General features: G+C 36.9%; 2 protein-coding genes across 3 annotated transcripts in view; both read right to left on the reverse strand.

Moving 5' to 3' along the window:
• LOC121872652 (piRNA biogenesis protein EXD1-like) overlaps positions 1–4957 on the reverse strand; it is a 40071-nt gene extending 35114 nt beyond the window's left edge. For both annotated transcript variants that reach the window (XM_042375590.1, XM_042375588.1), the window contains exons 1-4: positions 4819–4957; positions 2195–2559; positions 1836–1949; positions 668–784 (exon numbers count right to left, since the gene is read on the reverse strand). In XM_042375590.1, coding sequence (XP_042231524.1) covers positions 668–784; positions 1836–1949; positions 2195–2515 — 552 coding nt within the window. In that variant the 5' untranslated portion in view covers positions 2516–2559; positions 4819–4957. The remainder of the gene's footprint in view (positions 1–667; positions 785–1835; positions 1950–2194; positions 2560–4818) is intronic.
• LOC121872653 (vacuolar ATPase assembly integral membrane protein vma21-like) lies at positions 3833–10640 on the reverse strand. The gene is made up of 3 exons (XM_042375591.1): positions 10506–10640; positions 5134–5239; positions 3833–4959 (listed from the first exon to the last, which is right to left on the reverse strand). The coding sequence occupies exons 1-3, from the start codon at positions 10560–10562 to the stop codon at positions 4823–4825; spliced, it is 300 nt and encodes a 99-aa protein (XP_042231525.1). The 5' UTR covers positions 10563–10640; the 3' UTR covers positions 3833–4822.
• Positions 10641–14255: the final 3615 nt, after the last annotated feature.

The raw sequence follows: 14255 nt of genomic DNA on the forward strand, positions 1-14255 counted from the left end.
GGCGAGTCCATATTAAGAGTGGGGGAATAAACTACTCGCTCTCTGATCCAAAATGAAGAAAGAGGCCAAGGGATTGCTTGTTGACGGCAATTTGAAATGACAGCGCACGGCAGGAATTTCAAACGACAAATATTTCTTGCCCAGAAAGGGTCAGGACTAATCAAAATCATGAATTATGAGGTCCCGACTTTCAAGAGTTTAGGGTTTTCTGTAATAATTTTCCTATAAAAAAATTTTACAAATTAATTTTCAGTGTACTGTCTCATATCAATGAGGGCATGAATTTAGGCTGATTATACATATTTTGTACCATTATTCAAAGAGCCATAAATGAGAAAATTGTAAAAAGCTACATATACTGTAGGCTGGACCTATGGTCATACAATGAGTATTGTTGGAAAAATGAAAGATGAAATTGACCATAAACCACAAAACTTTACCTGATGACAGAAGTGAAAGGCAATTCCATTAAGTTTAAAAGTTACATGCATTTTGGTTGCAAATTTATTTTATAAAAATACAATACCCTGTACAGTACTAGTACAATAGATCTATAGATTTTGAAATTTGGAGGGAAGGTTAAACAAGTTTCCTTAGACAAAAATTATAAACAAACACAGCACAATGTTTGTAAAAATACCATGTAGTGTATTCCATGAAAACATACCTTCAGCAGTCTTTGTCGGGCTTCCCTGTCTTCACCAACAACAGAGATGTTCAGGATGTTATGGAAAAATACAGTCAGCATACCAAGTCGTTTCTTCCCCGTCTTTGGATTACACACCTAGAATGAATAATTATTGCTATGGTTACATCATATATTATACAGTATAATTATTAACAGGGTATAAAAGGAATATTACCTGCATTACAGTATGTGGACATTTGAATTTTGGATGTTTTAATTTTTCAGATATGAATTTTCAGACTGTACAGCAGAGTACAGTACAATATATGCTTAGTTAATTTTGCATATACAGTACCTGTAATGACAGCTGAGTCACGAAAATTTGCAGGTAAGGTACCAGAAGACATTGGGAATTATCATATCGCAAATTAATGTTAGGTTCCAGAAATAGAAAATTACACAAAATGTTCCAAAACTGCTTTAATACACTAAATATCATAAATAACACAATAACACAGATATTGTACCGAAAGTAGTTCTATAATACAAAAACATATTCTTCCCTTCTTGTAATCATTCTCTGGGTAACACCATTAAACCAACATATAGATGAGCAGGCTGGTTGGCTGTCCAGTGTCCACCTATGATGTAAACAAAGCACCAAGAATTTAATATGACTCAATAAATCATCAAGGGTTCAGTGTGGGTTTGGGAGGGGGAGGGAATCGATTATATTTTGATAATTTTTTATTAACCCTGCCGTAGACGAACCTAAATAATATGGGTATTATGGTGAAATTGCATACTGTTGCTATAAATGGGTTGTGAGTTGGGGAATTTTTATTGTGTCCAGCCAGCCAACCTACCTACCTACCTTCCTCTAACAACTCACACCCACTCTTCATTTTTTTTTATGTTATACCCCAGTAATTTTCTCTTATATTTTCTTTTTTCTAACTAACATTAGAACAATGAAATTTTATTTCCAAAACTTTTATGGTTACCTATGTAAATAAACACTGCAGAATCCAGCACTCAACCACAAATTATGAATTAAAAAATAAACAAAAAATTAAAGAGGTACTACACTATAATAATAGAGGTACAGACCTGCGAATTTGTATTTTTTAAATTATTGCGACTCCACTGCATATTAAATTTTACAATATTTAAATTTTCTCTTAAACTTCCCCATTCCATACCTTACCTTTTCTAATGCCAGTCGTCTGCATGCTAGCAATACATGGTTGATGACACCCATATAAGTTCCTTCTCGTGAAGTTAGTATAATCCTCAGGCCAAGGCAATCATCCCCCAATTCCTGTTAAGTCAAGTACCATTTTATCAATAACCAAGTTCTTTAGTTATTGTACACGAGATTCTATACTAACCATACAGTATGTAATTTAAAAATTCATATTTATAATACTGTAGTATTCATGAACATTTGGATGTGATTCTATACTAACTAATATTAGTGTAATTTTAACAATAAATATTCAGATTATCCATTAATAATCAAATTACAGACCCTATGGTCTCTAATTCCAATTCAAATAAACTTACTATAATCTCTTCAATAGTCATATTCTTTTCTTGCTCCTCCTCTTGGCAAGCAGTGAAAACCAATGCATGATGAGATGATAATCCTGCAGAACTGATGGTTGGTTTTGATTGTGAATCTTTTAAAGAGGACTTCTCTCTTGTAGCAGACGAAGAGTGAACTTCTGGAGTCGAGGCTTTGGTGTGGGAATTCAAGGTGGCCGACTTTTCATGTATATCATTTGCTGTGTCTAATTTTGGTTTTGTATCAGTGAGTGTTGAGTTTTCTTGCAAGAAAAGCATCACAGAAGAAGGTTGCTCCAGTATATACTTCAGAGATGACATGATGAAATTTTAAATTGTGCAATCTAAACTAAATGGTAAAAATACTGGAAAAAAAAAAAATGTAGATTAGGTTAGAGGTACCAGTAGTAGTATACAGTGCTTAACACAGTCTACATTATGAGTGTTAACAATCATGAGTCAATAAAATGATCTTGAAACCAAGATGAAGTGTGATATAAAGGAATACAAATGTCAAGAAATCAGGAAATAAATGCAGTACTGTACAGTACAGTATTAAAGAATTTATATTGTATTCTAATTTAGGAAAATAAAAGTTGAAGGGATGCTAAAAAATTTTATGCAAAACCTAAGGGGTCGAACTATACACGTGTAATATTTTTGTGGAGTTAAAATTCATGCATTTTAGTGGGTCATTTTCAGTGATCTATAGCTAACCAGTGCATGTTCACAGTAGGCTAACCTTACCGGTAAGCTCATTTAACCTGGGCTTGCCTACTACACCCATTTATATCTACAAAGCTTGATACATTCCCCGCATGTGAGCTATATACTATGTTGTGGTTATTTTTCAACTTGCAATTTTAAGGAGATACAGGGGCAGATCCAGGGATGGGTCCTGGGGTCTGGACCCCCTCTTTTCATCAGAAAATTACAATAATTTTTCTTTAATGTACTGTATTCAGGCATTTTGTTAAAGTAAAAAGTAATTATTACAAGTACTGACTACAGAATATCTCCTAATATCAAAGTGCACATGGCTTCAAAATATTACCAAAATGCACATGATATTGGCCAGATTAAAAAAAAAATCTGGAGGCTTACAGCACCCCCTAGCTAGGTGGGCTCACTATGTTCACAAAGTACCACCCCGCCCCCCAACTTTTTGGATCCGCCCCTGATATACATAAATTTTGTCAATTATTTTTACTTAGTTACATGCATACTCAATCTTACATACAGAATGTGCAAAAAAGTAAAAATAATTATCATAAGATCAAAAACATAATTGGAATGAATGTTTCTCTGTGCATTAGGAGTTAGCACACTGTGGAGGGGAGGAGGGGTAAGTAGAGTATGGGATCTAAGCTGTTCTGACTTGTCTCACTTGTGAGACAAAAAGATTGAGAAATATTGTCGTCCAGCAGCCAAATGGCAACACATGTAGGTACTGTACAGTATTTTTTCTTTCCTTTTATTTGTTCCTCACATTTACTGGTAGGCATACTGTACTGTATACAGAACTGTATATTATTTTATCTTCTTCCTCACAGCAAAATATCTTATTCTTAAAACATTTTGATAAGATCCACCGTAATGTGAATCATCACAGTACAGGATGTACCAGTAATAAAAATATTTAAATTTTAGTGCCTTTATTAAATTTTATTTGTATAACAATAATATCCATTTAAACTAATATTAACTGAGAACATTATAAGGGAATACTGTATCCTAATATTATTACACTGTACAAAATATATAAAGTACTATCCTACACAAAAGTTGCTTCTACCAACCAGTCCCAGTGTGTCCAAATTACCTGAGGTTGAATCAGTGAAGCAACTGAAGAAAATGCCTTGATGGCCCAACATTGGTCCATCAAGGCATTTGAGAACTTTTTGTGGGGAGTGTACATGTAACAGTAAAAAAAAATAAAAAAATTAAGAAAGTTTTTTTATATCTAAATAAAATTTCGAGTTGCAAAATAACCATAACATAGCTCACACCTCAGCCTGATAGGAAGAGGGATAGGGGGACGTGGCTGCCCCAGCTGACTCCCGGGGGTGCATGATTTGAATTCATTGCTTGGAGAAAAATTCGCCTAAGCAGTACAGTATTACCAATTACTGAGCACAGTATATTTATTAATGATCACAATGTTTTACTAAGAAATTATAAACAGAATAAGCAATGGTAAGAAAAAATCCGACACTTGGTAAATCTTATGCTACGGTCGAACCATAGTTTGCCATCCAATGGTCAAGATATGAAGCCCACCCCCAAAAAAGCATGGAGTGAAATTACTAGGAGTCAAATCATCATAAGTGAATTCTCTAGAACCTGTTTTATTACTTCAACCACGAGAAAATTAAACTTCATTACAGTTAAACAGTTAGAAGCATCACTTCTATAAGAGTCACACAAAACACAATTCTTCAATACTTGTAATAGGTATATGTTCTTCTCGTTGTTACAGGATCTTAAAACATTAATATCTAGAAATAAACGTATACTGTAATGTGACTTGAGTATCCGGGATCATTTCATATATGAAATCTAACAGGTATAAATATACTGTACACAAGAGTCCTTAATGTACAGTACTATATCATTCAACTTACAAAATTAATCTTGCTTTGAGCCCTTAACTGGTGACTCTTTGAAGGCTTTGAAGATAAACAGTGCAAGAAGGATATGCAAAATGACCACAGCACAAATGGCACCATAAACATTGGATGTGGTTTCACTGTAAGACAAGAGATCTGCAAAAAAAAAAATATGTATTGGTATTTCGAAGAAGAATTTATGGTGAGAAATACTGTACTGTATATACAATATGCTATACACTACTGTATATTGCCTGTAGTGCATTTTCCAATGGGTAGCCTAGAAGTATCCATATTTTGTGCTTCAAATATAACGAAAAGATAATTTACCTTCAAAGACGTAGGCCTTAGTGAAGAAGAAGCTACCAATGGGTAGGACTATGATCATTATCACATATGGGAGAACAGCTGCCATCAACGATCCATCAGTAGGACCCTGTCATAAAAAAAAAAAAGTTTGCATCTACAGCTGGGAGATAATGGCTTCAAAATAACCTTACTAATTAGATTAAATCAAATATAAACACATATATACAGTTGCCACAAAAGAAATGTTGACATTGTGTTCACCTTGAGATTTGGAGGAGAATAAACACTAAAAACATGACTTACATGACTTTTATTACAGTATTTATCTTACATTTAGTATTTGGTCATGTTGCCTTTCGTTTTCAATACCATCTGCAGTCGTTTTGGCATTGATTGGGCAAGGTTGGCAAAGTAGGAGACGTCCATGTTGACCCACAACTTTTTCAGCTCCTCCTGCAGGTCCTTGATGTTGCTGGGTCTGGCCTCTTGAATCTTGTTTTTCATCACGTTCCAAGCGTTTTCGATCAGGTTTAAGTCGGGGGAGTTACCAGGCCACTCTAAGACATCAATTTCATTGTCACTGAGGAACTTTGTGACTATTTTTGACTTATGGGCAGGGGCACCATCATGCATGAAATGATGACATTGATGGATTGGCCAAAACGGTAGCATATGGTCCCTTAACACCTCGATATAATTAGTTCCCTTCATCGTGACATTCTTGAGAAGGAAGTACAGACCTCCCCTGCCCTCACAACCACTAAAAGTACCCCACACCATCACACTATCTGGATGCTTCACTGTCTTGACGGTGTACTTTGGAGAGTACCGCGACACATTCTTGGGCCAACGCACGATCTTCGAGGCACCCCTCACCAGCCTAAAGGTGCTTTCATCACTAAACATCACCTTCTTCCAGTCGTCTGATGTCCAGTGCTGGTATTTCTTGCAGAAATTAATCCTCTTCTTCTTCATAGCCTCGGTGAGAAGAGGCTTCTTAGCTGCGCGCAGAGTCGGTAAACCGAGGTCTTTCTGGAGACGATGTTGTACGGTCCTGATTAACACATGTTTGAGGAGGTCTGGGTGCCTTTTCCACTGTGTAGAAGCTGTTACAGCAGGATCAGACATCACTTCACGCTTCAAGATGTTGTCTGTCCTTATTGAGGTCTTCCTAACAGCCCCACATCCCACTTTCCTCTTCGGCATAGCTCCGGGAGGTAATGGCGCCGCAGCGTGTTTGAGGTTGTAAGTGGAATGCCTTGAAAATTTTAAGTCTGCGGCTACGCATATCACAGACATACTCAGTTCTAATTGAGTTAAAGCCCGAGCTTTTTCATGTAGTGTGAGCTTGTTGCAACCCATTCTGTTCAGTTTGAGTGGAGACATAGGCTCTCAAAGTTGGCGCACGTGTGGAGAACGGCGGGTGGTGGAGATACATATATTTGCACCTCTCTCTATCAAAGCGCGAGGCTCACTGAAGCGAGCGGCCTTGGTGGCTGGAGGTGCGTGGGAGGCGGTTACATGATCACAAACACCTCCCACTTTTGTTAGCCTGGGAGCTCAATTAAAATCTTTACGCTGCATGCCGTATAAAGATTTCATTTGCGCCAAAAATGCAAAGATTTATTTTGCGGCGACTGTACACATGGATGAAACCAATAATTCAACATAAATTACTGTACTAACAAGCAATATGAAAAATTACATTACAGTATAAATCTAAGTTAAATCTAGAACACTAGTCAAAATGTAAAATCTCTTCTGTATACAGTACAGTAGTTTACTACTTCTTACTGCTGGCCACCAGGTCAGCGGGAAAAATATGAAGTTCTTTGCAGTCATATTTCCCACCTCTGCTGACAGTCATGTAATATTTCAATGTGATTCTGATCTTTTAAAATGTTGTTTTTGCATAATGTAGTATTATTGATACGTAATTTGTCTTAGTATGCCTTATTGTGGGTAAAGAAAGTATACCTGTATATTAAATGCATCTTCCGAAAGCGTGAATTTGCTACCAGAGTTTAACAGTTAATTCATGTATAATACTTCTGATAAACTTCCTACGTGCTTATGTTTGAAATAATGAATGTTTGTATCTTTATATAATTTAGCTAAATATCTTTCTCATCAGAAAAGGTCATCCCAACGATTATTAATAAACTCATTTAGAAATACATCATTACAGTACTTTAGGACAATATCGGGCAGGTTTGCAATAGCCAATCAGCTGTAAATTTTGAGGAGGGGGCGGGGCATCTTTTCTCACCTGGGAAAAAACGAGCTATAGGTAGTTTACTTTGAATAAAACAATTTAATACAGTACTGTATAAGGCTTAAAATGTATTACAAGTACTATCTGCCCCCCCCAGCTAGGAAGTTAGGTAGGTTTCTTTGGTTGATTAGTTAGGTCAGGTTCTATTAGGGGTAAAGATTCATTTTAGGTCAAACACAGAATTTCATATTTCTATTTATGTAGGGAGAAAGAAAAAAGTATTCATCTGTATTACATTTCTGGCTCAATTTATATTTTCAACCATTTCAACCGATAAGATTTCCCCACGTACCAACAATATTGGTTGTTGAAAGTCAGCAAGGCTTTAAAGTAGAGGGATAATGTGGGGTAAAATACAAAAATGAACACCAAACAAACCTTTGAAAACCTTACCTAACTATAAAAATCCTAAAACTATAAAAAGCTGACCCGGTACCTTATCGTGATTTCGGTGTTTAGATTGGTGTTCTTTTTTGTATTTTACCCAACATTTTCCCTCTACAGTAAAGCCTTGCTGACTTTCAACAACCAATATCGTTGGTAAGTGGGGAAATCTTATTGGTTGAAATGCTTGAAAAATATAAATTTGCACCAGAAATCTAATAGAATATTTTTTTCTTTCTTTCTCCCTGAGGTAAAATACAGTAATAACAAAAAACAAACTTTTGAAAACCTTACCTAACCTTTAAAAATCCTCAAACTATAATAAGCGTTTACCTTATTCAGGTTTTCGGTGTTCAGATGAGGAAGGAGCTATAAACTCAATAGCAATTCTTAACATTTTAACAAGTTAGGAAATGTTAGGTTTGGTTTTCAAAGGTTAGTTTGGTGTTATTTTGATTTTGGTATTATTATAGTTTTGGTCACCCAACAAATTGTAAGATTTAAAGTTTTGGAATCGGTAGTTTAGACAATTCTAAGGTTGCATTTGAGAAGCAGTACTGTGACCGATTTGGGTAAATTTTTGCAAGTTGCCCATAATAGCTTTGGACATAAAATTTACGTTTTTCCAATAATTTTTTATGTGTCTTGAACGATTCTAACCTTCATTTTTATTGCAAATGAATCATTTTTGAGCTTGACAATCTTGGGGGGTCCATGGGAAATCGAGGTTTTTGGGTGGGGAGTGTGCAAAAAAGAGTGATATACTGTATGACCAAAGTTGGCTCGGATTTTCCATTTTTAACAAGTAAGGAAAAGCCAAAATTTGAGAATCCAGACCAAGTTTTGGCAAAAGATTATCATCAAATTTAAATGACTCGCCAAAACACATCGAAAAAATCTAGGTTTGATCTCAAAATCAGTTTCTGTACTAACTTAACCGCCATTATTCTGATTATATATATTACCTAACCAAGGCGGTCTCCCCCTGATCAGGGGGTGGGGGGGGGGCTCCACCTCCAGGACCCCCAACAGAGCTCATATCAAAGCAAGCAACCAACCTAACCTAACCCAAAAATATTGTAGGACAATATGGGCAACTTACAAGAAAGTACCCAAATTATTACCAGTTAGGTTAGATTTGGTTGACATTAGGTTTTTCCAATGTTTTTTGTATTTGGAACGATTCTGACCTTCATTTCTACTAAAAATGACTACTTTCTGTGATTTCTCCCCACATAAAACCCCTGGTTTACACTGAGTCCCCCATTATTATTGAGTAAGGGGAGGAATAGCTCAAAAAGTTGTGATTTACAGTGCAAATGAAGGTCAGAATCGTTCAAAATACATAAAAACACAGGAAAGCATAATTTTAATGGATACACCCCATTAAGTCACCGATCTGGTTCATCACCAAAAAACCCATTTCGTCATAAAAAAAATCCGTTTTTTCACCACTAACAGACCGTTAGTCGCTGGTATTAGTGACAAATTGTAAGTTATTATTTTACACGAATATAAATTACACATGTATACAGACGACTCGAGAATTACTGTTATTATTATACTGTACATGAATATTAATTACTAAATAAAGGAAACGATTAAAACAATGGTAAATAAACAAAATATAGAACAAATGCAGGCATATTAACAATGTTTTTATTTTTTATTTTAGTCTTTAATTGTCTTTGAGAGATACTTGCATGATCCAATGTACAGCATTGTTATGCTGAAGCATAATTTTGTATCACAATTTTGTAAGCTAGGTGTTTTGATTATGTTCTATCCCAAGCAACAGTTATTTGGGCAAATTTAGTGAAATTTTCGTTTATATATTGTTGTGTTAATTATGTAATGATTTATTTATTATTGTAATACCCAAAGACAATTGTTGTGCAAGTATTGTGGAATTGTTGTGATTAATATTAAAGCGAGAAGACTAAGGAATTGTACACCGGTAGTGTGCTGACTATATAATAGTAGTGTGGAGTCAAGCTGTGAAGGCATTGCCCTGTTAACAGTGTTGTGAAGAAATAGTGTTTATTAAGGAGGAGCTACAGTTGTTTGTCTGTACACTGATACCGATCATCGGTAAATTTCCGGAGACTGGCGGGACAGCCAGTGGCAATTGAACACTTGCAAGACATCTACTGCCTCTGAAAAAAGGAGAGTCGTAACAGTATGTACACACTGCTTCAGTGAATACAGAATGAAAGTCCAAAGTCCTTGAAATGGTGATGGGAATGAATGTGGTGACAAAATGGGTATAAACTGTGGTGACGAAACGGTTTGGTGACGAAATGGGCACACCTCATTTCAACTTCCAAATAGGTGGATGACCAAAACAACAATTTTACCGTTATTTTTAGTATTTTAACCAATTTTCCCTTTGCTTCAAAGCCCTATCCACTGTGAATTACAAATACTGTTGGTAATTTTATCGGTTAAAATACTCGAAAAAATATCTGACGGCAACGCTTTTTTTTTTCTCTTCACCCGAATATGACTTGATATATATGTACTAGGTGTTGGCAATTTCTAAATATTAACCCCATGCCTCCATTATAACCATGACTTACACCATAGCACCGTAAGATTTTAAGATTTTGCATATTACAGGAATGTACCACTCATATGGGATCGAGCTTATCTGTTAAGGCCAAAATGGCATTTACTGTAATACATATCAATGTTTAACTTCTTCACAACATCAAACTCAAGTAATAATGCCAACCTTATCTCCAAGAAAACTATCACCACCAGGCACAGATGAGATTGTCTTATACTCCATCAGACAGGCCAAGGATGGACAATACAGCCACAGGTATACTCAAGTCTTGTGATCTGTCCCGGCCAGCGTCCTCAACACCTGTGAATAACAAGACACGTCACTCCTGTCTCTGGCCTCCGCTTTGTTAAGTGAGTGATGTTTATTCAGTAGCAGACGTCTTACAAATTTATAATGGATTCAGATAAATATATACTAAATTAGAACAAATATATTCATTACTTGGCTCTATTATTTCCACATTGGGTTTGAGCTTCAGGGGTTCGGTAGGGGTTTTAGGGTTCATGATAGTTATACATCCAAAACATAGATGGCGTTAAATTCAGAGTTGCCAACTTAGCGACTTTGTAGCTAGATCTAGAGCTTTTTGTTTTTTTCTAGCGACATTTTAGAGCGATTTGCGACTTGTCGCAAATCTAGAGATATCCACAGAAATCTAGCGACTTTCTGGATACTTTTGGACTGTCCATGAAAACTCAGTTTTCCTAATTTCGAGCCATAATATATAGCAACGGGGTTACAGGGACAATAAATAATAAGAAAAGTTTAATACATTTGAACGGGTCGTGGTACAGAAGGAGGGACACGTCTATTTCCTGATCACTTGATGTCAGCCCGTCCATGGCTAATGTTGCCGTGTCGTCATTTATTTGTCTATTACCTTCGCCTTTGTAGCACCTGGGTAACTTACCTTTTTGTCAGATATGCAATATGAATTTCATTAATACGCTAAATTTTAAAGAATATTAGCAAAACATCTTATAGAATTAATTCTATCAAGCCTGCGTGGTTCCAAACTTCTCATACGCGTCCACCATGGGTGACCCATAGACTCCATACAGTTGCCCCGCAAGTCGACACTGTTCACCCGCTTTGCCAAAAACCATCAAGGAAAGTTTCCGCTTGTTTGCATGCTGTTTATTAATTTGAACCCTTCATAGTCCCAATAGAAAATGGGTAAGCCACAGTATTCGCAGCGATTTAGGAAGGAATGGCTCAGAGATGACAGATACAAAAATTGGCTTCTGGAGGTGCCAGGAGATAATAAAAAAGGATTTTGTAAATTTTGCAAGTGTACTTTGTCTGCTAAGTTGTGCGACATTGAAAAACACTAAAACACTAAAAAACACAAGAAAGCAGAAGAGCCGTTTAGTGCAGAAAGAGACAATTTTACCATTCAAGAAACTTGGTGAAGCAAAAAAAGTGGAGGGAACTCTGGCCATGTTTGTAGCTGAACATTGTTCTATTCGTGTGGTAGAACACTTAAGTGAAGTGTGTAAAGTATGTTTTAGTGACAGCAAGGCAGGCAGTGAACTCAAGTTAAAAAGATCAAAGTGTTCTGGGATAATATGCAATATTCTTGCGTCACATTTCACAGAAAATCTGAAAAATGATATTTTTACATAATGCATTTTATTTATACTCCGTCCATTATAGTCGGCATTATGAAAATATTATTTGCATCAAATTACTGAAGGGGGGGAATAATAGCTAGCGGCTTTCCATGGAAGATTTAGCGACATTAAGCTACTTTTAGGTACCAGCCTAGCGACATTTGAAAATCCGAGTTGGCAACCCTGGTTAAATTATCTACGGCTCCGGAGTTCTGAAGTACATAGTACATCACATGACCGATTCCATTGCCCTGTATAGTGTATATGTATGTCCCTTGTCCCTCATCATACTCACAGCCTAGTTTCTGGAATCTCCTGCCTGCTCCTTCCGGCTTTGGAACAGGCTTCTTGCTTTAGCCTGCATGGTTAGAAGGCTTAAGGGTACACGCTTCTGTATTTGATCTATCCATATCACCAATAATTTTTCCGTATCGTGAATAGGATCTTGTCTTTTCGTTGAAATTATAGTTCCCTTTATTGGTGTTGTTCCTTTCACTACATCACGAATACGTTCCTTGTCCTTCAGAATAGTGGATATGATCGAGTGTGAAAAACCTAGGTCACGTGAGATTGTTGCTAGTCTTTCCATTCTCATGCTGAGTTATTATCTTCATTTTCATCTCAAAAGTAATTGCCTGTCTCCTTTTCTTTGGAGCACCACCAGCACTCTCACTTTTACGCTTTCCAGTCATTATAAAGTCAATTAAATACGATAATAACGAAAGTTCACAGCGCGATCAGTATGTAGGATACGATAGTCAAACACCAACTTAGCGCTCTACTGAGTGAGGGCACCCTCGCTCTCGACCGGGACAGAAACGTTCTGTAAAGAAAATGCACGCGTCATTTGAAAATATTTTTGGTCACGACTGCCGCGGTCGTATGTCCCGACGGTCGGAAGGTCAGAGCAGGTCGTAAGTACTGATGGACGTAAGTCCAAGCAGTCGTAAGTCGGGGACTACCTGAGTATGTATATATATATATATATATATATATATATATATATATATATATATATATATATATATATATATATATATATATATATATATATATATATATATATATATATATATATTTCATTAACCCAATAAACACGCGGACTTCTACATACAATCAACACCTCAACCCGCCAGGATTCGAACCCACGACCCCATGACTGTGACCGGGGAAAGCTAACCGCTGGACCACCAGGATACTAAATGCAGTCCTAGACTCTGTTATATTTCACACAAAGCCTGTTCAACGAGCTTATGGTGCCATGAACCTCTAATGGGGACTACCCGTATCACGTAGGTGGTCAGAGTAACATTTTACCAAATCCGGCTTCGAAACATGATTATCCATATATATTTCATTAGCCCAATAAACACGCGGACTTCTACATACACTCAACACCTCAACCCGCCAGGATTCGAACCCACGGCCCATGACAGTGACTGGGGAACGCTAACCGTTGGACCACCAGGATACTAAAAGCAGTCCTAGACTGTTATATTTCACTCAAAGCCTGTTCAGCGAGCTTATGGCGCCGTGAACCTCTAATGGGGACTACCTGTATCATGTATGTGGTCAGAGTAACGTTTTACCAGCGGTTAGCGTTCCCCGGTCACAGTCATGGGCTCGTGGGCCGTGGGTTCGAATCCTGTCGGGTTGAGGTGTTGATTATATATAATATATATATATATATCCCCACCATCTTTGCTCTTGTTTACACTTACTAAGTGTCTGACTTTGTGTTTTTGTCATTTCCGACTTAGTATGTTACTCAATCATGCTTAAATGCCCCAGTGATAATTCCTCTTGTGCTGGGCAGCTTGATATGTAATAAGGTGTATAATAAAGTGTCTACCAACCTCAACACAGTTAAATAGCAGTCTTAATTTATGCTTTACTTTGCTTATTATGCTTGCTTTATTTTCTTGACTGACAGTGGGCACGACAAAGATATGTCAAGGGTAGATAGGAGTTTTTGGAGGGTGACCGGTCCTTAACCTACTGAATTTATGTTCTTATGGGATTAATTGCTTCGATAACCGTTGATTCACAAACTAACGACTTTTCCTGGTCCCTATGTGTCGGTTATCGTAGTACAGCTGGACAGAGCTGGAGCTATGAGCTTATGTCCAGAGAGCATAAGAGACATGCTCTTTTAGTAACACTCTACCAATTTCTCCCTCCTGTGTGAAATACTGGGCACCAGTGAGGCAGATGTTCAGGTCAGCATTGACATTCTGCACCCTGGCCTGAGGGGGCTGTCTCTAAAGAACTACTACATTATCATCAAAGACTTGTGTCATCG

The sequence above is a fragment of the Homarus americanus genome, unplaced genomic scaffold (genome assembly GCF_018991925.1).
Source record: "Homarus americanus isolate GMGI-L3 unplaced genomic scaffold, GMGI_Hamer_2.0 scaffold39155, whole genome shotgun sequence".
NCBI classification, from domain to species: Eukaryota; Metazoa; Arthropoda; class Malacostraca; order Decapoda; family Nephropidae; genus Homarus; species Homarus americanus.